This window comes from Xiphias gladius, chromosome 1, assembly GCF_016859285.1.
Source record: "Xiphias gladius isolate SHS-SW01 ecotype Sanya breed wild chromosome 1, ASM1685928v1, whole genome shotgun sequence".
Classification (NCBI taxonomy): domain Eukaryota; kingdom Metazoa; phylum Chordata; class Actinopteri; order Istiophoriformes; family Xiphiidae; genus Xiphias; species Xiphias gladius.
This window is the reverse complement of record NC_053400.1, coordinates 9,685,632-9,709,251: the sequence shown is the minus strand read 5'-3', so window position 1 is coordinate 9,709,251 and position 23,620 is coordinate 9,685,632. Positions and strand designations below refer to the sequence as shown.

General features: G+C 39.3%; 1 protein-coding gene across 5 annotated transcripts; it reads right to left on the bottom strand.

Annotated features, from left to right (window-relative positions):
• Nucleotides 1-846: 846 nt before the first annotated feature.
• cylda (cylindromatosis (turban tumor syndrome), a) lies at nt 847-23,149 on the bottom strand. Of its 5 annotated transcripts, XM_040134052.1 has the most exons (18): nt 22,813-23,149; nt 22,545-22,724; nt 20,744-21,286; nt 19,128-19,439; nt 16,967-17,072; nt 15,855-15,956; nt 15,104-15,220; nt 9,606-9,994; nt 8,677-8,842; nt 8,437-8,578; nt 7,848-7,970; nt 7,394-7,485; nt 6,911-6,977; nt 5,682-5,814; nt 4,446-4,554; nt 4,172-4,290; nt 3,557-3,773; nt 847-2,719 (listed from the first exon to the last, which is right to left on the bottom strand). In XM_040134052.1, exons 3-18 carry the CDS (start codon nt 21,233-21,235, stop codon nt 2,535-2,537), a joined length of 2,871 nt encoding a protein of 956 aa, XP_039989986.1. In that variant the 5' UTR covers nt 21,236-21,286; nt 22,545-22,724; nt 22,813-23,149; the 3' UTR covers nt 847-2,534. The 5 variants fall into 5 exon arrangements, with proteins under 5 accessions (XP_039989986.1, XP_039990009.1, XP_039990001.1 ...); XM_040134075.1 differs by lacking the exon at nt 15,104-15,220; XM_040134067.1 differs by lacking the exon at nt 15,855-15,956.
• Nucleotides 23,150-23,620: the final 471 nt, after the last annotated feature.

The following is a 23,620-nucleotide window of genomic DNA, read 5'->3' as shown; positions in this document are numbered from 1 at the left end:
CACTCCAACATGGAAATGCATGTTTTATAATCATTTAGACCTACTAATTATCCATTGTGTACTGCATTTTAGTTCATGTTGTGGAGTAATATTTACTACCTTCTCTCCACGGTGTCTTTCCACAATTGCTGTATTGTGTAAGTGAAATAACTGATGAAAAAAAGTGTCGTCAGTATCTCCGAACTTGCCGAAAAAAAGTCCTAAATGTACTCACAACATGCTGCATACCCTTCAAAATGGGCTTTATTTTGTTAACATTTACAGGAACATCACTGACATTAATTTTCCACCCGTTACATATGTCTATACTGTACAGATGCAACAGAAAAAAAAAAAAAAAAAGAAAAAAAAAAAATCAAAATCCCATCCTCTGTTCTGAGACTTCTGTCACGGAAAACAAGGCTCCAGTCAGTGACAAGCTTCAGCAGTGCAGAAAAGGAAGGTCCTCTGTTAGAATCCATGGGACACTTGAAACAAACACAGGGCAAAATGGAATTTGTCATCTGGAAGTTAATTTATAAAACGCCCTTATTTTTGAACTCACAACTAATTCCATGTTTCAGTTGTGACTAAGGAAAAATATATATATAATGCTGATGCCAACATCTGCAGTTGACTGATTTCATCCAATTTTGTAGGATATATGAAAAAAAACACAAATACTTCATATCTCGATCCACAGTATGATTGGCGTACTTTTAGAATTCTGTAAAACTGGAATACAATGGAATCAGTGATCAAGCTTTTCATTTTTTAATTTAAGGTTTTTTTTTTTATATATATATATATATATATATATATATATATATATATATATATATATATATATATATATATATATATATATATATATATATATATATATATATATATATGTGTGTGTGTATGTTGCCCCAAGGTTACCAGCCTTGTGCCTCTTCATTTCCCATCCTTTGTTAACTCTACACTGTTCAATGTGTGTCACTATTAACAATCAGTAGTTGCCATGAGACAGCGTAAACTACAAAAACTCACTTCAATATACAGTGAAAGAGGACAAGGAGTACCCAAACCTTGCAATATCATCATCCCTCTGTCATTAACTTAAAAAGGGAGGACATATGAGTTTGTAATATGATTAGAATATAATAAATAATAATATTTGATCAGAAATCTTTAGTTATTTGGTGCATGGCTGGAAACATGGCATGTCGCATCTTCATAAAAGGCAGCGATAGTCAATACTTGCTCCTCTTCACCCGCAGGAAATGAGACCTACCATGACGGGCAGACAAAAGGCTTCGTAAACATAAAATATAGTTTAGACTTAGTCATCAACACAATGAGTCAGAGACCTAAAACACTGCATGTGAAATTCTTCACATCACACACTCCTATTTTTTTTTTTAAAAAGAGCCAGGCTCTTCCAGTATTTCACCTCATTGACCCTATGAAAGCATGGAGTACTCCACCAACCAGCTTTACAACAGGAGCCATTGTACAAGTCTCCCTTCATGCCTTTATCTGGCATTTACTCTGCATTAGCAATGCAGACTATTCTTTACAGCTACAGAGGAAAAGCAAATTTGTATTCCGTAACACAAAACCCTGATGTCTCCCCACCAAAAAATTAGCACTCACTGTGACTTCCAACGGGAGAGAAAAATAAGAGCAAAAACTAAATGTTTTCCTGATAAGTCCACTTAGGGATAGAACAAAAGTGCAGCATTGGTTGAGCAAGTATGCAGTAAAACGTGAGACTTTTACAATGGCTACATCTGTTTCTGCAAAACATGTACTGTAAAGACATTTAAACAGCGTGATGGGTAAATATGCAAACTGGTTCACAGAGAACAGAATACTCTGGTCTTAATGCCACTGCACAGTAGGTTGACATCTATACTGTTGATGTTACTACCTGGAGAAATCTATGCTACCAAGAGATTTTACACAAGTTTTTAGAAGAGCATACACAAGTTGGATGAGGATTTGCGCACTGACTTGCTTCCTTAATGTGGCGTTGTGGAAATCTCCTGTCTTTTACAGTGATTAAGAATAGCAGGACTCCTCTTTTCCTAAGGTAAATGAGGTGGCCGAGGTTCTCCCACAAGCTCATCTTGTTTTTGTTGCATGTTTTGTCAACCGCAACGTCAGAAACATGCCCTCCCGCCCATCTTCTCGTCCTTCCTCCCAGAATAGGGAGGGAACCTTCATAAGGCCTCCCTTTGCTTCAACATCCATCGCCAATGCTCAGCTGTGAGACACAATGAAACTACATAGGACTACATGAAAAACACAACACTTGAACTAATGCACAGTGCAAATAGGCTTCTCTCCCTTTCTTCCATCTCTCCAAACTCAAGAGATGGGCAGGCATTGAGGAGAGGTGGGGTGGAGAGGGTTAACTCCAGACAGCACCCCTGCTGGCAGACAGCCTTTCTTCTTTTAGTTTATTTTTTATTTTTGGTCTTTCTGGGAATCTCCTGCCCTGGGGGAGGGGGAGGTGGTGTGGCTGAGGGACAGGAATGGAGGGGTAAGGGTTCGGAGAGAGGCTTCTACTTGTACAGGCTCATGGTCGGGCTCTGGTACATGCACATGTAGGCGTCACACAGCAGGCGTCGGGCCTGGCCCTGGATGCTCTTGGGATCCAGGGCGTGCAGCTCCTCTGGGGTCATTTTTAGGTAGGCTTCCACCTCTGGACAGGGAGACACCTGGGGGATGTTGAAACCATTCTGCCCTCCTGCAGAGCCACATGTACAGTTATTGGATAACACAATTTGTAGCAGCAAAGCCTAGGGTATATCACAGTCACATCTAATTCTTGTTGTTTGGAATACTAGACGACTAGGATTTAATGCATCAGGCCAAAACACAGTGCCCTAGAAATTGCCAATGGTAGAAAGACAATGTGAATTAAGTTGATTCTCAAATACTTTCAAGTACCCCCCCCCCAAAAATAAAATAGCAATTAAAGCTGAAACCTTTATTCGATTGATCAATTAGTCGATCAACAAAATAATAATCAGCAACTATTTTGATAACTGAATAATAAAATAAATCATTTTAAGCTAAAATGCCAAACACTACCTAGTTCCAGCTTCCAACTGCTGTTTTTTTTACCTTACAGGATAGAATTTATTTATTTAAAATTTAATTTCAATGATCAAACAATAAATATCTTAACTGTAAAAAAAAAAAAAAAAAAAAATCAGCAGATTAATTTATAATCAATCGTTGCAGCACAGACACCCAGTTTAGGTTGGAGCTAAATGAAGCACAGCAGTGCATATTAGAGATGCTGTGGCTCTTTGATGTCATAGGACAATTAATAGTTGCGCTTTGTGTCAAAGTTTTACAATATCACAAACTAACAGTAATTAAGAGTACATGAATGTGTAATGACTCTAGTCTACTCTTCATTGGATTTCTGAGGCCCCATCAGTGTCACTAAGTACTGTTAAAGTCCTTTACTCGTGCTGCAGTTACAATTTTCCATACATATCCTGGATAACAGCATCATTTCCAGGATCAGTTTGATGTCATAACAAACACAACATCAAAAGGCCATTACACCCACCATCACGGTCTGCCATGCTGTCGAAGAAGAGCCAGGCGGAATCTGCGTTGCCGTACTTGACGAAGGCCACGTAGTGACTGGTTTCGATGCACAGCACAGCGAACAGCTCCATCCTCTGATGTGGAAAACTGCCCTGCCGCCCCGTGCCTTCTTGCAGCTCCTTGGGGAGAGACAGTTTGCCGTGCCGATGGGCTTTCCTCCTCGGGTGGAGGTGAACCTAAATCAGTACAAGCAGACACACCATCACACACGCTCTTGTTACTGTGGCTTATTAAGGTTAAACAAAATATGTTGAACATACTTTATATAACACATAGATTGAAAATGACAGAAAATAAAAGCTTTGAAGTACATGTGAGGATTTATACTGCCAGACAGGCAAAGTAGATATAAATCAAATACTATTTCAATAAATGCACTGACTATTGGCAAGCAAAGAAATGAACGGACCATGTGTTACGATCTACTGTTGAAGCCACTGTTCTGCAACATATCTTCTGCATTGAGACAGTATTATTCCTTTGGATTTGGCGCCACCACATGGATCATCTTGACACAGACTTTAAAATGTGTTTTTGCTCAACTGGTGCTGCAATAATGCCCTCTGTTGTTTACCTGTGTATTGCACTTTTCACAGAACTGTTTAATCTTGCCAGCCGCGATATCCCCATCCTCGTAACAGTCTCGACACTCGTAGAGAGCCAGGCCTCCGCAGATTCGACATTCCCTTGGAGCTGGATAATAAAGACACATACCTTTATTACGGCTGACATACTGCACACAAGTGTAGTTCTTTAAAAAAAAAAAAAAAGGGTTCCTTTATCTCAGCCGAGTTGTCATGACAACTCGACTGAGATAAAGGAAACAAAAAATATTAGCCACAACTCACTGTCTTCAAGAAGGTCTGTGATGTCTAACTCTAGCGAGGGGAAAATCTTGTTGAACATTTTAAAGTCCTTGCCAAAACGGGGCATCTGGATAATAAGGCAGGAGGGAGCCTGGACGGGGGGTCAGAGAAAGAGAAAACGTATGTAGTCATGAACAAAGCAGCATGGACGTATCAGCAAAGCTTGGTGCACACATAAAACTGAAACCTGAAGCCAAGGGGCTGCCAGAACAGAGTCTACACAATGTACTCGATATGCATCACATTACAACAAGAATTAAGTTTTTAAAAGTAAGACAGCCAATTTTAATTGATTGAAAATGTGTTATTTAATCAAGGGTGATTAAAGGAAATGAGGATATACAATTCAGAATATAAAGTGTGAGCTGTTCCATGTTTCTGTGATTTATGTTCTACATTTCTTGTTTGAATTAGACGTCTGATCAGCAGTGGAAGCTTTTTTTGATGTGGGAAGTGTCAAAATGTGGGTTTGTAGTTGGCTCAGGAGTCCCGTAATCCTGTAAGATAGGACATGGACATAGACAAGCTTACCTGTGTGAAACCTTTTCCACTCTCAGCATTCTCACTCCCCTCCCCTCTGGATCATAGCTTACAACATTTTGTTCTCACAATCAGCATTCAAAAAGCCAAAAGACTGGCTTGTAGTTAAATTAACTTTGATTATGAAAGGAATAATAATTAATCCACCTATATATTCTAATAAAAACTACAAATGCAGATTCAGGTTTTACCACTGTTACTGCAATAATCAATCATTAACACAATGGGGAGCCAATCCTACACCACACATTGGTGATGCTAGAAGTACATATTATTTTACACAAGTAAATACGTATTTCCAAAAAATTAAGGGGTGTACAATTTATTATTTTTTTTCTTTGAAACTTGAAGCCACCCATAAGGGAACAATGAATTGCAAACTAAACTTATTGTTTTCTAAATCTGAATCCTCACACCCTGCCTTTGTTGGATTAAAAGGCTGAATTTTGAATGGTAATTAATACCCAAAGTTTCAAAGCAACCTATAACTACAACCTGAATATCAGATTAAAGCAGTATGAGATGAGATGTTGTGGGAATTTATGAGCTGGGAATGATTGTACCAAACCAGAATGAATCTACTAGGTCAGTCTGAAAAACCATCCACATCACTGTATTACCAAACTTTCTACTTTACTCATGCTAACCTGGTAAATAAATTAAAAAGAAATAATTCACCTCTGCAAACTTTAGGTCACTGTTGATGAAGGACCACTCCAGGAGCTGCTGGATAGTGGGAACTCCAACCTTGTCCTTCTTGTCCATGAAGATCTGGTAAAAGTAGCAGTCCTGGACCTTCTGTCCTGCTGACCTGAAGAACAAAGTCTCTTAGATTATCTAAGTTTTATTCACATTTTCAGTTCTCACAGAACAAAGATATCACAATGTCAAATCAACTTTCTGTAGTACCCAGATGTTTTAGGTTACTTTGACAATAAATATGGCTTATTAAATTTGGAAATTCATAATTAGTTTTTTCTTTGAAAGCATACCAACTGGCAGCTTAACTTGACTTTTAACATCTTGAATTATGTTGAAGTAATTTTCTGTAACAGCTGTATCCTTTCTCTGATAAATTGTAAAGACAGATACTAATCAGCTGATGATAGATTTTCACTGCTGACCAGTTTCATCATAACCTTTCAAACCAAAGCAAAGACCCAGGATAATCCTTTTGTTTTCGGTCAGTATGAATGAGTCAACATATGTTAATGTAAATGACATGACTTTACGGCTTTGTGAGTCTGTCACTATTTGGCTTTAGTATGTCAGGGTGAACAAGGATTTTCTTAAGTTTAGGCTCACTATAGACGTGCTATGGAAATACTGCTGCATAATCCTATAATACAGTAGGTGGGGATGATGACATCTAGCTCTCTGAGACATAAATTCTGCTCATCTGAACTGCAGAGAGTCTTAAACAGGATTACTGAGGGAGTTTTCATAACGTGACCAAAAGAACTCCTACAGATAAACCACTTTTCCCACACTGTCTGCTATTTAATCTCCAACGTAAGCACGGCAGCAGAAGTGAAACTTTATGCCACACTGTAAACTGAATATTATAGATATAGACACAGTCTATATTATTTTGTGGTTTAGCAGTGATAGTGTTTGGAACTATATTTGCAGAGTCTCGTAGTGACAATCAAGGACATGTTCATCACACCATGTCATACATACTGTATGGTTTGTGTGTGAAAAGTAGTAACTGCATCATTAAACTATTTCAGGCATTTCTTTTGCTCTGTAAAACTAGCAATTAAAACATTACTAGAAACAATTTCAAAAACTGTTTCAGTAATAATACATAATTTCTAGATTGCATGTCTATCTCTTTTGTAACTTTGGGCACTAGATGTAGCCAAAGAGGTTTTGGATTTTTCTAAAAGACGCCTGGTTCTTACCTAAGCTTGAGCAGCGGATCCACCCTCAGTATGTGATGGAAAAGAATATTAAGGAACTCCTCAGGATCTGCAGTACAAGATGTGCTTAAATGAGATTTGAGAAGCTTGGAAGTAACATTCCTGTGAAAATGCTGCCCGTCAGTGCAGACACTGTAAAAACTGTAAAGTTGATAGCATGAATGTGTATGCTTTGTTAAAATTCCTATTTTTCCTTCTGTTTCTCATAACTTGCAGCAGTATATTCTATTTTACCGTTTTAAAAAAGTTGGTCTTATCTTCAAAAAGTTATTTTATTAAATTAGTATAGTAGGTTATTCCATAATATTCACACTGATATTCACATTCTTAAAAGGACAAGAAAAAAAATGCCAAATAAGTTACAATAATCGTCAACATCAATGCAGAAACTTATGATATGGTCAAACTCATGATAATGAGCGCAAATTATGAGAAACAGTTAAAAGACCATCTGTGTCATTCTACCTTTTTCTTCAGAGGTAAACCCAGAGGCAGCTTCGACTTTCTCCAGGATCCTCCGAAGCTTCATTACTTTCGTGGCACACACATACCCATGTCTGGAGGACAAAGGCCGAGCAAGTTAGCTAAATAGTCACATATGGTATAGTGACATTAGCTTTTTTATTACAGTTTGCATTGTATGTGCATTGCAGTTTTGATGAAGTAAATAAAATCAGTAATTTTCCTGATACAATACCATATACTTCTCTTTGTTTTGTTTATCTGCGTTTAAGTCATGTTTGAGCTATTATTTGAAGGTCCTGTAAAAACTAAAAGCGTTCTACTCTAGAACATAAGCTTTTAGCTTCCTGTTCAGGGGATGGCAACACTGAGTCAAAACCTGTACATGTAGTTTACTGTGTGTGTTAATGTCAAAAACCTAGAGCGAGTATGTTTGCTATAAACCACGGCAACTTACATGCGCAGGGGGTTGACTATCTCTGTGCGTAACAGCTCTTGGGTCTCTTTGTAATACTCTACGTCAGTCTTTGATCGTGGTCTCAGCAGAACCGTGTCCAGTACAGAACTGAAGGAGAAAAGACTGCAGAGCAGAATGTACAACAGAGGGATTCAAATTAATGTATATATTATTTCATTTGTATAACATAATTGATGATTAAGCAGTACTACTTGACTAATAGTCACTTATATGAAGAAACAGATATTATCAAAAATATATATTTTGTAAAAGTTAATGTGATGGATGTTCAATTGCATTTTTATTTACTGTGTAGTTAATTAGACAAGACTTTGTATGGGAAACCCTTAGACTGAATATCCCTTTTTATACTGGAATTGTAACATTTAAAGCTAGAATTCAAAACTCCAAACTGGTCAATGTGTATTTAATGGGAACTCCCGTACTTTGGGAGAGTAGTTTGGGTTGACTGCTTAGTTCAAATGTCCTTTGGCAGTTTTGGCCATTTTACAGCAGGAATATAACCTCCTGTCAGAGCCATACACTGTAGCTGATGAAGTATTTACTTTTTGACTTAAAGAGTACTGACCAGAAGAGAGTTGAATCCAGGTAGCAAGAGTTGTAGTGGCCCTGGATGCCTTTCTTTTTGCCCACCATGACATCCAAACCATCAATCTCTGTGCGAGGAGGCGTGTTCTCATGTACTACCTCACTCAGGTAACCCCCAAATGCTGCATAAACACACAAAGTACAAGTATAAACACAAAAAATTTGAAAGCATTAGTTAATTTGGTGCCTTGAATAATCTGTATTCCTCCCACTGACTCACCAATGGAGTTACACCTCTCTATGGGGTTGGAGGAGTGGTGCAAGGATGGGAAGCGGGAATCGGGCCGACAGCACTTGAGCTTCACAAACAGGGCTTTTTTGGGTGGGCAGGTGAAGTACCGCGTGCCTTTGAAGGTGCCGTCAGTGCAACCAGGACACTCTTCTTCCTGGAAGAGAAGATGAAGCTCAGGTCATCCAACAGGTACTGCATTTGTATACAATATTAAAGCATGGGCTTTCATTTATTCTGCCTTAGGCTGTACTTATGACTACCTGATCAGGTATCAGGTATTTTGTAACCGACTTAGTTTACCAATTTTGATAACAGTGAGTGGCTGTTTCGTGGCTGAATCAAGCAATGTGATGCTAAATTAGTTTTAGTGGAACAGTCATGATGACATGGCAAGATAAGTCCACTAATTTCCTTTTAAGCTCATCAACCAGTGAGATGCAACAAATTTGATGATCAAAGTAAGTTAAGCTTGTTAATCAAGGAATGTTTGGCTGATATTTTTGTGGTCATCAACCTGTTGTAGTGGTAGCCACAGCAGTTTGCAACAGCACGCATTTAGATGTAGTAACTTGATAACTTAATAACTTAATAACTGAGTGAACGCTGGGGTGATGGGTGTTGGTGATGGGCGTGAGTAAGACGCTCTTTCAAATGCAAACACAATCTGGCAAGGGACTGAAGTACTACAAAGGAGAACAGCTGACGTGTCAGGAATAAAGAAAGGGTACACCAGTGCCTCAATATCACAACAGAATGTATTACATTTGATATTCGTGTACTAATAATGTTTTAAAACAGACTGTCTCCTGATGAATGAATCTATCATTTGTCCCACCAATATTATACACTATCTTCCCCACTCACTGATACTGAAATCTAAATCTAACTTCTAATTTTCCATTGTTGTGTCGTCTCACCAGCTCCAGCCCAGCCAGAGGCTCCAGCAGGCCAGGAGGCAGACCCACCCAGCGAATGACACCGCAAAGAGGGGGGTTCTCCTTCACCTCCACCAGAGAGCCCACCTCCAGGCCTGGCTGCCCACGGGGAGGCGTCGGAGGTCGTGGCGAGGGAGGCGCAGCAGGCGACGGGGGCTCGGGCTGCTCTCCCATCACCGACTGGACGGAAAGGGAAAGAGGCCCATGGCTCATGCTGTCAATGGGCCCAGTCTTCCGGTTCAGGCTGAAGGGCAGAGAGTGGAACTTGTTGTCACTGGACAACGAGGAAGAGGGCGGGGCTCTGGAGGGTGGGGAGGATTGGTTGAAGTCAGGGGGCGTGTCAGTAAGTGACTTGGCGGGATCCTCCCCAACTGCAGGAGAGAAACCAGAAATCAGCTTAATGTCCATTTCACAGTACAAAACACATCACGTTATGTAGGCTGTGTCTGCCAAAGTAGAGATGAAGCTCTTTAAAGAAGAAGTTGAAAATCCATGTTTAACTGACCTCTTCTGACTGAAAGTGTGTTGCCATGTGAACACTTGAAATGTTGGAGGTTAGCAAAAACAAGATTTTAGATGGTGTGGAGTTACTCTGGCAACTTCAGAAATCTGGCTTTAAAGAGGTACTGAATTGAAATAGTGAGAGACCACAACTCTCATACATGTCAAGCGTGAAGCTCTTTCAGTATTTCTATGTTTATTTATTTCTTTTTAAATCTCAGCATCTTTGGGTATTTTCACACTTGGTCCACCTACATATTTTCTTGTAAATATCATGCATATTGTCAATGAATGGCATGTCCAAAATGTACTGTATGTCAAATTTTCCAGCATTAATGCCAGTTGACAGTCCAGAAAAACACTTTTTTTTTCAGATACGCTTCGGCACATTCTGGCTACTATTTGGCAGTAAAACATATTCTTCTGAGGTGTTAAAGCCTGTGACACCTCAAGTGACAAAAAGAAACTTGTTTCTTAGATACAACAATTTCCAAATAACTACGAAAAGAAGTCTTGGCATTACATACAGTAGATGTATAAAAAATATTTACTTTAGCCATAGTACGAGAGACTGGTCAGTAGTTGAGGCGGAACATCTACATTATATTTAAGTGAGAAGAAAATACATCAGGGTATCTGTGATAGGGCACACTGTTGGGTGTATAATGCTGAATCCCTGATCAGCAATATACACATATCTGCAGAGTTTACTCACATTGTCACCTTGGACACCTTCACAACAACCTTATGTCATATGTTCTCTCTCAATTCTGACATTCCGAAAGAATGATGCAAGATCACAAGCACAGACTGAAGCATCATGACAGACAAGTAACGTGAATTCTTGAATTGGGTGGCATTCACCTTTTAGCATGTGTACCCAGACAGACAGTTACTGGCTGACTAACTTGAACTGTTCCTTCACTAAAGGAACTACAGAGGTTTCTAGCCTTGTCTGCTGACTTCATGATAGAAAAAAAAAAAAAAGAGCACCATAACCATAAATAAAAATAACTCAGAATATAGGAAGAGACCCTAAAGAACATGAAAGTGATTACACATTCACAGGATGAGTAAGCAGTTGTGAAAACAGCACGTCAACTTTGCTCATTTCTGCAATTCAAACAGTATGTGAGATTACATGCATTAGTATTGAAATACTATTGCAGGCACTTGAGTATTCTGTCTTGCTTTGACAGATGGTAACACCACAGTCATTTTTACTTAATCAAATTCCATTATGTTTAATCCAAAATTTTCCATGATGTTGCGGTACATAACCACCTTTTCTTGTGTATCTTTTTTATTTCCTGGATGTTTTGAGACTTCAAGGTATTTGCAGAAAATAAATTGTTACGCATTTATCCATGATTAGAACATGAAACTGATCCTCAATGTGACCATAAACAGAGAGCTGGACATCCAGAGTTCTATATAGAGGTAGGTACAGGAGTATTTGGAAAATGTCGTAATTTATGTAATTTTGCCTCTGTACACCACCACGATGGATTTGAAACAAAGCCATCACGATGTGACTGAAGTGTAGACTTTAGATTTAATTCCCAGGGTTTAACAAAAATATCACATTAACCATTTAGGAATTACAGCCATTTTTATACATAATCCCTCATTTTCAGAGGCTAAAAAGTAATTGGATGAACTAACATAATTATAAATATGAGGATTATTTTTAATACTTGGATGAAAATCCTTTTCAGTCAATGACTGCCTGTAGTCTGGAACCCATGGACATGACCAAATGCTGAGTTTCCTCCCTTGAGATGCTTTACCAGGCCTCTACTGCAGCAGCCTTCAGTTGCTGCTTGTTTGTGGGACTTTCTGCCCTCAGTTTTGTCTTCAGTAAGTGAAAATCATGCTCAGTTGGGTTGAGGTGAGGTGACTGAGTTGGCCATTGACGAATATTCCCTTTCTTTGCCTTGAGAAGCTCTTGTGTTGATTTCACAGTATATTTTGGGTCATCATCCATCTGTACTTCGAAGCACCGTCCAATCAATTTTGCAGCGTTTGGCTGAATCATTAATAAACACCGGTGACCCAGTTCCATTGGCAGCCATACATGTCCATGCCATAACACTGCCTCCACCAAGTTTGACAGAGGATGTGGTATGCTTTAGATCATAAGCCATTCTTCTCCTTCTCCGTACTCTTCTCCTCCCATCATTCTGGTACAAGACAGTCTAGGTTTCATCTGTCCAAAGACTCTTTTTCCAGAGCCGGGCAGACAAGATGTTTTCTGCCAAAGTTTAGTCTGGCCTTTATGTACTTGAATGTTACCAGTGGTTTGCACCTTGTGGTAAACCCTCCGTATTTACATTGATGAAGGCGCCTCTTGATTGTAGACTTTCACAATTATACGCCTGCCTCCTCAAGAGTTGAGTTCTTGACCTGGCCAGATGTTGTGAAGGGTTTTTCTTCACCAAGGACAGAATTCTGTGATCATCGACTTTAGCTGTCCTCCTCGGTCTTCAAGGCCTTTTGGTGTTGCTGAGCTTGCCTGTGCGTTCCTTCTTTTAATAATGTTCCACATTGTTGATATGTCCACTCCTAAAGTTTCTGCTATCTCTCTGATAGGTTAGTTTTATTGTTTTAAGCCTAATGATGGCCTCCTTCGTTTGCATCGACACCTCTTTGGACGCCTTACTGAGAGTTACCATGAATATCTCCAACAATTCAAATTTAACACTAGGAATCAACTCCAGACCTTTTATCTTCTTAATTTGTCATGAAATAATGAGGGAACAGGCCACATCTGGCCATGAAACTAACTGTCAGTCAATTGTCCAATTACTTTTGAGCCTCTGAAAATGAGGGACTATGTATAAAAATGGGTTTAACTCCTAAACGGTCAATGCGATAATTTTATGAAACCCCTTGAATTAAAGCTGAAAGTCTACACTTCAATCACATCTTGATGGCTTTGTTTCAAATCCATTGTGGTGCTGTACAGAGGCAAAATAATGAAAATTGTGTCACTTTCCAGATACTTCCATACCTAACTGTATGTGTAAAACACACTGCAAGAAACATTTGATTTTCTTCACAACTGATATGTATTAGCGCTGACATGAGCAGTGGAACTTCATTTAAAAAAAAAAAAAAAAAAAAAAAACAGAAATAAAAATTAAATACAAAAAAAATAACAATGTGCTGACTGAATCAGTCAGTCCTGACACCAGAAATAAAGGCTTTTACTAATGCTTTGGCCTGCAAATAGTATAACACAGATTTTTTTAAATTATTGTTTAACTGCATCTGCAGCCAAAACAAAACAACAGCCAGTTAAGGAGTCATTTGCAGCATCATTTGAAGCCTTATGCAACACCAATTGCTCCATGCAAGTGGGATATGAGACTGAAATGGTGATGAAAGACGAGACTAGTGATGAGGTCTTTATAGCAAGCTACTGCAACAAACTACCGACTGATGTTTTCTCTGAAAACCCTGTTTGCGGCATACATTTACTTAAAGCTTCTTGTTACTTCTTGTTACTACCCCGATAACCACTGATTAAGTCATCCCCTTCATGCAGAATGAAGGGGGTTTTTTTTGCTCCAGCATACAGTTATTATAATATGTAAACTATATATATTGTAAATTTTGTTGGGAACTCCAATTGTCCCACCTGTTTGATAACATAACTTTTCATAACTAATTTTTCAAGACTTGAGGTTTCTTATAATTAGGGGGGTGCAATTAGAATTCTAAGATACTTTAGAAAAATCCACTCTGATATGGTTTTCTTAAGCATTTTAAGTCATTTATGTTACAAAACAATACAATATGCAGATACCACTCAGGTTTCTCGTGCTCCAAGACAATTTATTTGTCTATTTATTTTGTATTACACACCTTAAAAAGCAAACAGCCAAAGCACACAAATTTCCTACCGGGTGTATGTTGTGAGCTTAATGTCAAATATATCTACAGTAATTATTCAACAAGCCAGTTTCACAGTGCCATATATAAAAATGCCTCAATTGGAGAAAAATTAAAAAAAAAAAATAAACAAGATCAATAATCCCAGTTTCTGCTGTTAACATCTAAAATGTACTTCTTCTGTATCCTACTGAAAACTATTTTTGTTCATGGATCAGATGAGATGTGTTGGTGGTATTTCTTATATTAGCCAGCATGGTGAAGACAGCTGGCTACCACTGTTTCAGCACCACAGCTCTGTTTAGTTGCTGCTGAAAGCATATTAGGGAGCTCACCGACAAAGTTAACTACTGAAATAATATTCAGTGGAGTTGTTTGGACAGATGATCTTTTCATAATTATTACATAATTCCTTATAAATAATTCCTCATAGGTTTAGTGTCTCATATTATGAGACATCACAGTTTGACAAAATTATGAAACACTCCTCATAATTATACCTTACACTATACTTATTGCATGCCATCGTCCCACTCTTTCTCTCCCATGACTCCTGGCTGCCTCTTCACTATCAACTGTCAAATAATGCCCAAAAAAATTCTTTAAAAAAAATAAATAATTTTAAAATAAAGCACAAGTATAAAAGTAAATGATAAACTTTTAAGAATAAGTTTCTCAGTTATGAGATATTGTGAGAAAACCTTATCACTGTGACTTTTTTACTCACAATTATGAGAAACCTAAAGTCACATTAGTAAAAATAATTTGAAAAAAACTGATTTGCTCATTAAAAAACTATTATGTGCGAATTTTTTTTTAGCAGGTGAGAACAGCACTATTGCATCCTACTTTTCGAGGACACTTCTCTTTAGAGCAACCCACAGCACTGGTATGACACGTGTATGTCTTTAGGTACAGTGGTGGCCCAGAGGGAAGGGAACCTCTGATCCTGCCAGGGTTAGTGTATTAAAACTATACAGCACCAATAAGTGTGCCTGAGTAAAACCAATTAGTAGGTAGCTTGTTGTGAACAGGAGCTTGCTGGTAAGATGGTTGGCATCCCATGAGTACCCATGTTTTACCTTCATCAATGTACCATGTGCTTTTGGATTTGGGCTGGGCTGGGGGATCAACAGAGCTGCCATTTAAAGTATAGTAAAATTCAGACTTGCTTCTACTGCCACACTGATGACCTAATCCTGTAAATAACACAAGTACATGGAAAAAAAACAGACAGATAAGGAAATGTGTATGTGTCTGCAAGTGTGTGCATGTGTGTCTGGGAGTATGTTTTGTGACAGTTTCAACAGCAGACCAAGTGAGAAATAAAAGGGTAGAAAACCCAAAGAAAAAATGTAAATTACTCAAGGAAGTTTTCTCCATAAAAGGACACAAGAAAAGAAGTATCAGGGTAGTGACACATTCCATTCAAATCAAATCAAATCAATGGAGCTGCAAAGGGAATTTTTCATGTTTTGTGTAAAATGGAGTTAAGCATGCCCTCTGTTGCTTTAATCTTTTTAAAGGGACTTTCCACTAAAAGTGTTTCATAGGTTGTTATTCTCTGCTTTGCTTGCCTAAAACTGTACATGTTTGACTAAACTTTTTCACTGTAAGAGTTCTCTGTAACAAAGAATATGTTTCTTCTATCAGGAAATGACAAATCAAAAACTGCAAAACTGCAAAAATCTTCAGGACACAATGTAGTTTGATGGCTTTTTATATATGCAGAATCACAACCAGACAAGTTGAGGGAATGCCCCTTTAAGAGTTAACAACACACCAAGCTGTGGGTACATCAGTTAGGTTTGTATCATAACAGCAGTGCAGTACCTTTGCTCTTTGGTTTGCTTTGGCCAGAGGACGACTTGTCACTGTTGGTGCCTCTGGGGGCAAAACTGTGCTTTTGCAGCCTTTGGTCCTGCATGGAATATTCTGTGCAGCCCAGAAATACATCCACATTAGTGGCACAACAACTCTATCTGCCTACCTTAAACTACCATGCATTGAATGTCTTCCATAGCCAACTTGCCAAGTATGCAAATTTACATTGACGCTCTCCCATTTCCCTTTAAGGTTTTTAATTTGTCACTGCAGCAGTGTCACATACAACAAACCCCAAAACAATGATCATATTTTGCAAAAAAAAAATGTATCTAAGTTTGACAAAAATGTTTACATATCCCAAAAGGTAGTCTCAAGACTCTGTTTAAGTTTTCTCAGCTATAGGAAAGATACTTTAATGCATGACACTGTAGCTAAAGTAATCTGCCATGTTGAATGGTGTGTTATGTTACAGCCACTGAAGTAATAACCTGACCTACAATATTTAGCCAATAACAACGACTGTGCATTGCTTGAGAAAGGATCCAGGCTAAATATATTTAACTGCAAGTCAGCAAACATGTGCATATAAAGTATTCCTGCCTCTCACTTTGCACACGTGCTAACAGTCACAAAGGACAACTTAAACTGTCTAGCATCACAAGCATGACAACTTAGGATCCAATGAATCACAAATTCTTTTTGGGGGTAGATTTTAAAGTAGCTCTACTTAGTGACTAATAGGTGTAGCATGTCTAGAGAGTGCAAAAGGAAGGGTTTTAAAGAGAGAGGACAAATTTGCAGAATTAACAATCCTAATCTTAAAGATTTCCTGAATTCAAGTCTGAATAGTTGGAGAGGCAGCAGTACCACACATAAACAAATCAAAACGCCAAAGTGGAGAACAAAGAGCCTGAGCATCTCACTTGACTTTCAAAAACAAGTGAGCCATCCAAACAAAAGACTCTCTGTTCCCGCTGTGAGCAAAACACAAACTCAGAATGCTCAGAAGGAGCTCAGTGCTGGTCCGAGAGATGGACAGCTGAATATTTTCAGCAAATGCTAAGGTTTGACGACATGTACATGGTATGAAAAATGGGGACAAATACTAGGTGACTCACCTGGCATTACGTCACAGATGGGGACAAGTCGAGTGTGCTCCAAACTGGCAAAATTACACAGCAGTTTCCCATCAATCATACCATCCCAGTGCCCGATAGGATTGTCCTGAAAGAGTTGGAGACATGAGAACCTTGTAACTCTCTCAGGCGCATTTCACCTCTGTGAAACTGATCAACCTCGTGCCACACGTGCTTCTTCTCCTAGTATCTTAAGTCTATTGTCTTATCACTCTATCTAACAATAATGCTTAAGCTTGATCCTCTGCATTGTGACGATCCAATTGCTCATCTCATCTTCTCCACCTAAACAACAGATCTTCCGCCTCAAGTCCTACCACCAAAAAGCTCTACTTTCTCTGCAAGCACAACCACTATTCTTCTTCTTTAGTTTGGAGTCAAGAATTCTTCTCCAGCCGGTGCAACTTGCTAAAGAAGGCAGGGCGAGGCTGGTCGCAGAGTGAGGCAGAGCAGTGGGCTCTCCTCAGCTGCCTGCTGGCCCCTTGCCACGCTGTTGGGTCATACAGCACCAAGTCTTTACCTCACTCCCCGCGTGACTGCCTTGCCTTTGTGTGGGTGGCTCAGATGCACTGAGTGGGCTGCTGCTGCTGCTACTGCTGCTGTTGTTGTTGGTGCTGCTGCTAACGACCAGCAGTCAAATGCCTCAGTTATGTGTTTTAATCTCTCCATGACTACAATACCACTCCCGCCTGACAACAGTAGTCATAGATACCACCTACTGTGATCCCAGGCAAGAAGAAATGTTCCCTTGACATACAGAGAAACGATCACAAAAACAAAGGCAAGTCATGACAGAAAACCTGGGATCCACAGTAACTCCAATAATTTGACTCTGTGCATTACAACTAAAATCTGTGACTTTTTGCACGTTGCCGCCCTCTACTGAGATTTGGACACATGAAAGGATGTTCAAACTACAGCAAAGATGGGAGAGCATCGTGAGTCATGATTGTGATGTCCTCTCACTTTATTATAAACTCCTATCTAGTTGAATGTAAATGTAAAAGTGATTAAACACTAAAGAAACATGAGATGATGTAGATTGTACAATATTGGAACAAGTTTCCCTTCCTGTATGACAATTCAGGTTTGAACACACTTTATTTGCACTGTCAGCCAGAGAATTGTTACCCAAAGCAATGACACTGAATGGAAGAGCATAGATAGTCGAACCACAGCAAAATTTGCCTGTCAGGACCATGCATATGACAGAAATCGATGCATTTCTAACCATAAAAAGTTACATAATTTAACTTTAATGTGTAAAATGATGATTTGTTAAAACACATATCTTGAATATCAGGGACCAGCAATAAACTGTATTTAAAGGAAAGGTTCAACATTTTGGGAAATCAATATTTACTTTATTGCTTTCTATAAAGCTCACTAATTAACACGTTGTAACCTGTTCGTTTAATCCATAGGGCAACTCGTTGCCAGGCAACCAGTGGAGACTCAAAGAAGTTACTGATTCCTACCAAGAAAGAAGTGTGCCACATAACGCCTTGTAAACTGGCCATTTTTCATTTTTACGCTACAACCTAATTAGTGAGCTTTAGATGTGCTGGTAGGCTAGCTGTTTCCCCCTGTTTCCAGTCTCTGTGCTAAGCTAAGCTAGCCAGCTGCTGGTAGCAGCTTCATATTTGGCGTACAGACATTAAAGTGGTATCAATCTTCTCATCTAAAACTTGGCAGGAAAGCAAATGACTGTATTTAACAAAGTGCTGAACTATTTTTATTTAAGGGAAACAAGTCATAATGTAAGCACACATATGCTTTGGAGCCCGGGGAGAAAAAAACGCCTTTTCTTTATCAATTAATCTGTTGATTATTTTTCAACTGACTGATTAAATATTTAGTCTGTATGATATCAGCCTATGGTGATCAAACTGACTGTGCTGCCCGACCAAAAGCTTAAAACCCCTAAATGTATTTAAGTTATCATTCTATGAAACAGAAAAGGCAGCACATCCTCACATTTGAAAAGCTGGAAAAAACAAATGTTGGATTTAAAATTGATTTCTGTCAATTGACTAATCCACTAACTATTTCAGCATAATGATTTACTACCTGTTCCTGCATCTATCTAGAGATACAGCTGTAGGAACAATAAAACTACCCATGTAGAGAGAGCCTTACTTACCATGTCAACTCCCACGTAGTAGCCCAGGCTCTCATTTCCTGGCAGCAGGTCACAAAAAATGATTGTGCCTCTCTCGGGTCCATCCCTGGTCTGCACCAGGACCCTGGAGTTGATCTCCAGTGGAGGGAAGTCCTGGTCCTCTTCCACTAGATTGACATGGTCCACCTCCAGCTCGCTCAAGGCTTCATCATCATCATCCTCCCAGAGTTCAAGTTTGTCCAGGGCCACGAACACACCGCATTCGTCCTCACAGCGGAAAAGTTGGCGGCCCTGGTAAGAGCCCTCCGTGAAGCCTTGTCCCCGGCCCTCCTCCTGAGAGAATGAAGTAGAGGACAGAAGACGAGAGAAGTGTAGATAGTGAGAAAGAACAGGAGCAAGGGAGATGATCAACTTATTGTCATAACAAGGAATGACAGGTAGCGATGCTGCTTGCTCAGCATTCCTCAGTGAAGGGAAGACGGCATGGTACAGGATGTTCTCTCAACCCCTGCTGTAACATATTGTGCTTCTTTTCTCTCATGCAAGCTTTAGATATTAAAAACTGCCAAATCACTATAAATGTTGGCATATATTAGCAAAACGAACACAGCAATCTCTATCTGGTAAGGACAGAATTTTGTTTGAAGCATATGTGCAAACTCTGAGGCCTTTATACTGATCTACAGTTTGAATGTTTGAGCTCCATCATCCCACTCAACAAAACTACAGACTCAGTAGAATAAACACAACATTGTGCTGAAAAAAGCAGTCCTTTGTATTTTGTTACTTACTGTACATACGGTACAGAATGAATGGCATAACATTGAATGATCAAATTTAGAGTTGAGATTAAAGGAAGTGTTAACACAAAACTGAAAAACTTTGTCATTTTCCGCTTACACTAATTCAAGTCAAAACACTGAAGTTTTGTTTCAGCCTTCATAAAAATAACCTTTGTAGCCAGTCTCTAACTTTTTGAGAAAGGGCAGAAACTGAGCTCAAAAGTTATGTTTAACGAATGAAATTTAAAGCCAAATACCCAAGTGTGAAATTCCAACATGTACTTAATTTAATCCTGCGTTTTCCATAAATCAAAATGTATAAAATGCACAAAGTGCCGAGATGTGAGATTCTCATTGCAAAAGCAATACAAATGTTAATATTCAGTTTTTCATTCTGCCTTGGCAGCAATGCTTGGAGCTTAGTTCTTGGAGAATAGTTCTAAAATAATCAGCAAAAACTTTATTTCAAAGTCCACTGTCTTATTTTCAAATGTGCAATGAATTTTTTTTACAAGTACAAAACAGTTTCCTATAAAAATGCATTTACTGTCACAGTGTTGTTTGGTTGTAATTTTACTTTTGGATCCACATCTGTCCCTACTGTTTTCAAACTGAGGTTCTAATGGAAGTTGAAACTCATTTTCTTGACTGTCTTTTTGTCATGTTATTATTGGAAAAACCTGATTCAATTTGTCTTAATTGTACTGTGAAACTTAAACAAATCTCTAACAATGAAGTTAATATTTCTGTTATAGTGGAGTTCTCATGCACAATGAGCAGAGAGGAAACACAAAATAAGTAACTAGCTCATCATCTCCACAAAAAGAGAGAGAAACAAAACACAAACGTTCTCACCAGCAGCTCCACTCCAAACCAGATTCCAGAGAGGGCCCTGTCAGGGAGCAGCGAGCCCTTGAAGCGGACCACACCAGGCAGAGGTTCATCCCCTGAGCGTAACTGGACGCGCACCTTGGAACCACAGTCAATATCACAGACGCGTGCTAGCCTTGACTTGTTGCAGAGCAGGGCATATCTCTCTTCACAGTTGGTAATGGGGAACAGCAGCTCCGCAAGCTTCTCATCCAGCTCCTGGACGTCCCGCTCGTCAAGGCTAAGCACCACGTTGGTTTGGTCCAGGATGCGGAGACTTTTCTTGCCTTTGCACGGTGGCAGTGTTCGTCCTAGACTGTTGCGCTCCTGGCAGGCCTGGGCAAGACTTCCACGGGGGATCCTCAGGGTCTTCTGGGGAGGCTTCTCCACTGTACACTCCTTCACGACCATGTAGAAGCGCCAGTCCTCTCTGAAGCCCCCACTGGGCTTCTCCTGGCTCCACAGGACAGAGCTCATGGCTGCATGCTAGGTAAGAGGTCCAACATCAAGGCAAGCTTGACCTGTGGTCTGTGGTAAATAACAACACACATAACCATCTCTAAAAAAATATGTATTCAAGCCCGTTTATGCCAAGACATCAATACACAGGTACAGTTGAAATAATAAGAGCAAGAGTGGTTAGCTGAATGTTTTTTAGGGTACTCTTATTTTCTCTGTTAAAATACAATATGTCTCTAAAAATTATTTTGAAACTGTCAAGATTCCATTAGTTAAAATGGCTTTCCATTGTAGTTCTTCAATCGGTCGTAAAAAGACAAGCCAACGATTATACTCAACAGCACACTTAATATTTAACTGCACATAGAGTATGTAGCCCTGCGTGTGTTTTTGTTGAAGCATTCTGTGATTTGGAAAACAAAGTGCTTCTTTGCCACAACAGGGAAAACAGAAGTAAAGGTGCAACAATAGATAAAACAATGCACCAGGCAAAATTTAAATGTGCAACTCTAAATGCAATACAGTACACAAATAGTATTTCGGTTAGTATCACCGAATATCTCGTGCCTAAGCACAGACTGAAACCAAGTAACTAGCACCATATTTCTTTCTTTTGTCTAAAGCAGACTTAGGCATTATTCAATTGTAAATGGATGGCTGATGAGCCATCCTGAAATAAGAAACTACTAACCATGACTGAAGATTAGGTAAAACGGTTTTAAATGCGTTAAGGTGAAGGATAATGAATAATGATATATGGTGACTTCAGTTAAGATATTTAAAAAAAAAAAAAAAAACAGATTCACATCTTCAAGATAACTTTACACATGGACTAACCAATTACTGAACTTCCAGTTTGCTTGTTGTGGTTTGTTGTGTGAAATGTAATAGCTAAGGATGGTCTTGGCAGTGTATGCTCCCTCTCTGCTGCCCAGTCATCCCTGTGCAGTAAACCTGTTTGTAGCAGGACCTCGTGTGACATTACTCATATCTACTGATTTGAATATTCTAAAAACAGACGGTGAGCGGACGGTTGACTTATTCTGACACACACTGCAATACTAATACCAGACGAATGGATTTCCCCTGATGACATCCCAGATATGACGATCAACCACCCGACACAGTCAAGAACTCACAGTATCCGTCATTTGTCTCAAGCGTGACAGCAGACGCTGGCTTACAATATTAACTTGGTTGTTTTCAATAAGTGATGTATCGTCAGCGTAACAACATATAAACAAGATAATACTGTTATCGCCGAACAGGCTAAGAAAACAAGTAGAAAAATTGAAGTAATTTCAACCTCGCACGGGCTAGCGCTTACCTGATTTGACATTTATGTAGCGCGGTCTCTGAGGTGACAACCAAAGACTTGATTACAGTTTTGTTTATTCCAGTGTCGGCGTCACTGACGGCAACATCATGACTCGTTTTAATGAACATTTTCCCTGACAACCAGAGCAGCAGTGTGTCATCGCCAGGCAAGAGCTGTCAGTCAAAGGCCCTTTAAGAGAGGGAAGTAGCTAACGTACTGTAGCCTCAAAATGCAACAAATAGACTTACGTTCAGCGCTAACTACATGGTCCCCTTACCTTTGATACGCGTCACTTCGGTTAGAGGCTGCAGATGACTGTCATTTCAAATGACCACCCCAATTAGATACAGGCCTCTGAAAACAAGCTGGATTCCTCCCGTAATCCCAGGTAACCTCTGATTAGCTAAATGGCTAGCTAATGCTAGCGTCCTAACCACCAAAGCGGTTCACGCTAAAGTTAGCCAGGCGAGCTGGTCAACAGCAAGCAGGCTGGCAGTGGACTGCCACCCTCTACAGTATGCTAACAGCATTTAGATAAATCTGTTCTCCATGGGAAATAAGTGAAATAATACAGTGTATAGCTACGGCTATGTGATATATTATTTACAGGAGACGACCCCACGAAACTTAATGCATGACGTTATGGCACTCGCTGACAGGCATTGGTCATGCGCTCCGTGCCCAAACGCTGATTGGCTGTTCATTGTGTCTATACAAATGTCCCACTCTGTGGGGTTTTCCCATGAATGGCAGAACACGTAGTTGGGTTGAAGTGTATCGCCCAGGGCAGACGATGCCGTCTCTGGGTCTCTGAGGTATTTAATGCAGAATATTTACTTAAATAAAAGACGCAACACCGAATTTTAAATATACTCAATAACAGGTAAACACTCAAAATGTTGCTTAAGTAAAACTCGATGTAGATGATGATGGTGATGATTATTATTATTATTTCATTTATTATTAGCAGCATTTATTTAGAATCAAAAGTAAAAGTGCTCAATATGCAGGATAGGCTAATTTCAGTGTTATATAATATCAGTAAATAAATATCATATGTAAGAAGCATTTCCATGTTGCAGCTG

Excerpts from the sequence above, each read along its gene's own strand:
- cylda (XM_040134052.1), bottom strand. The coding sequence starts at position 21,235 with ATGAGCTCTGTCCTGTGGAGCCAGGAGAAGCCCAGTGGGGGCTTCAGA. Across the intron at positions 17,073-19,127 it reads ACTACGTGGGAGTTGACATG|GACAATCCTATCGGGCACTG; the intron begins GTAAGTAAGGCT and ends CAACTCTTTCAG. Across the intron at positions 5,815-6,910 it reads GATCCGCTGCTCAAGCTTAG|GTCAGCAGGACAGAAGGTCC; the intron begins GTAAGAACCAGG and ends TTTGTTCTTCAG.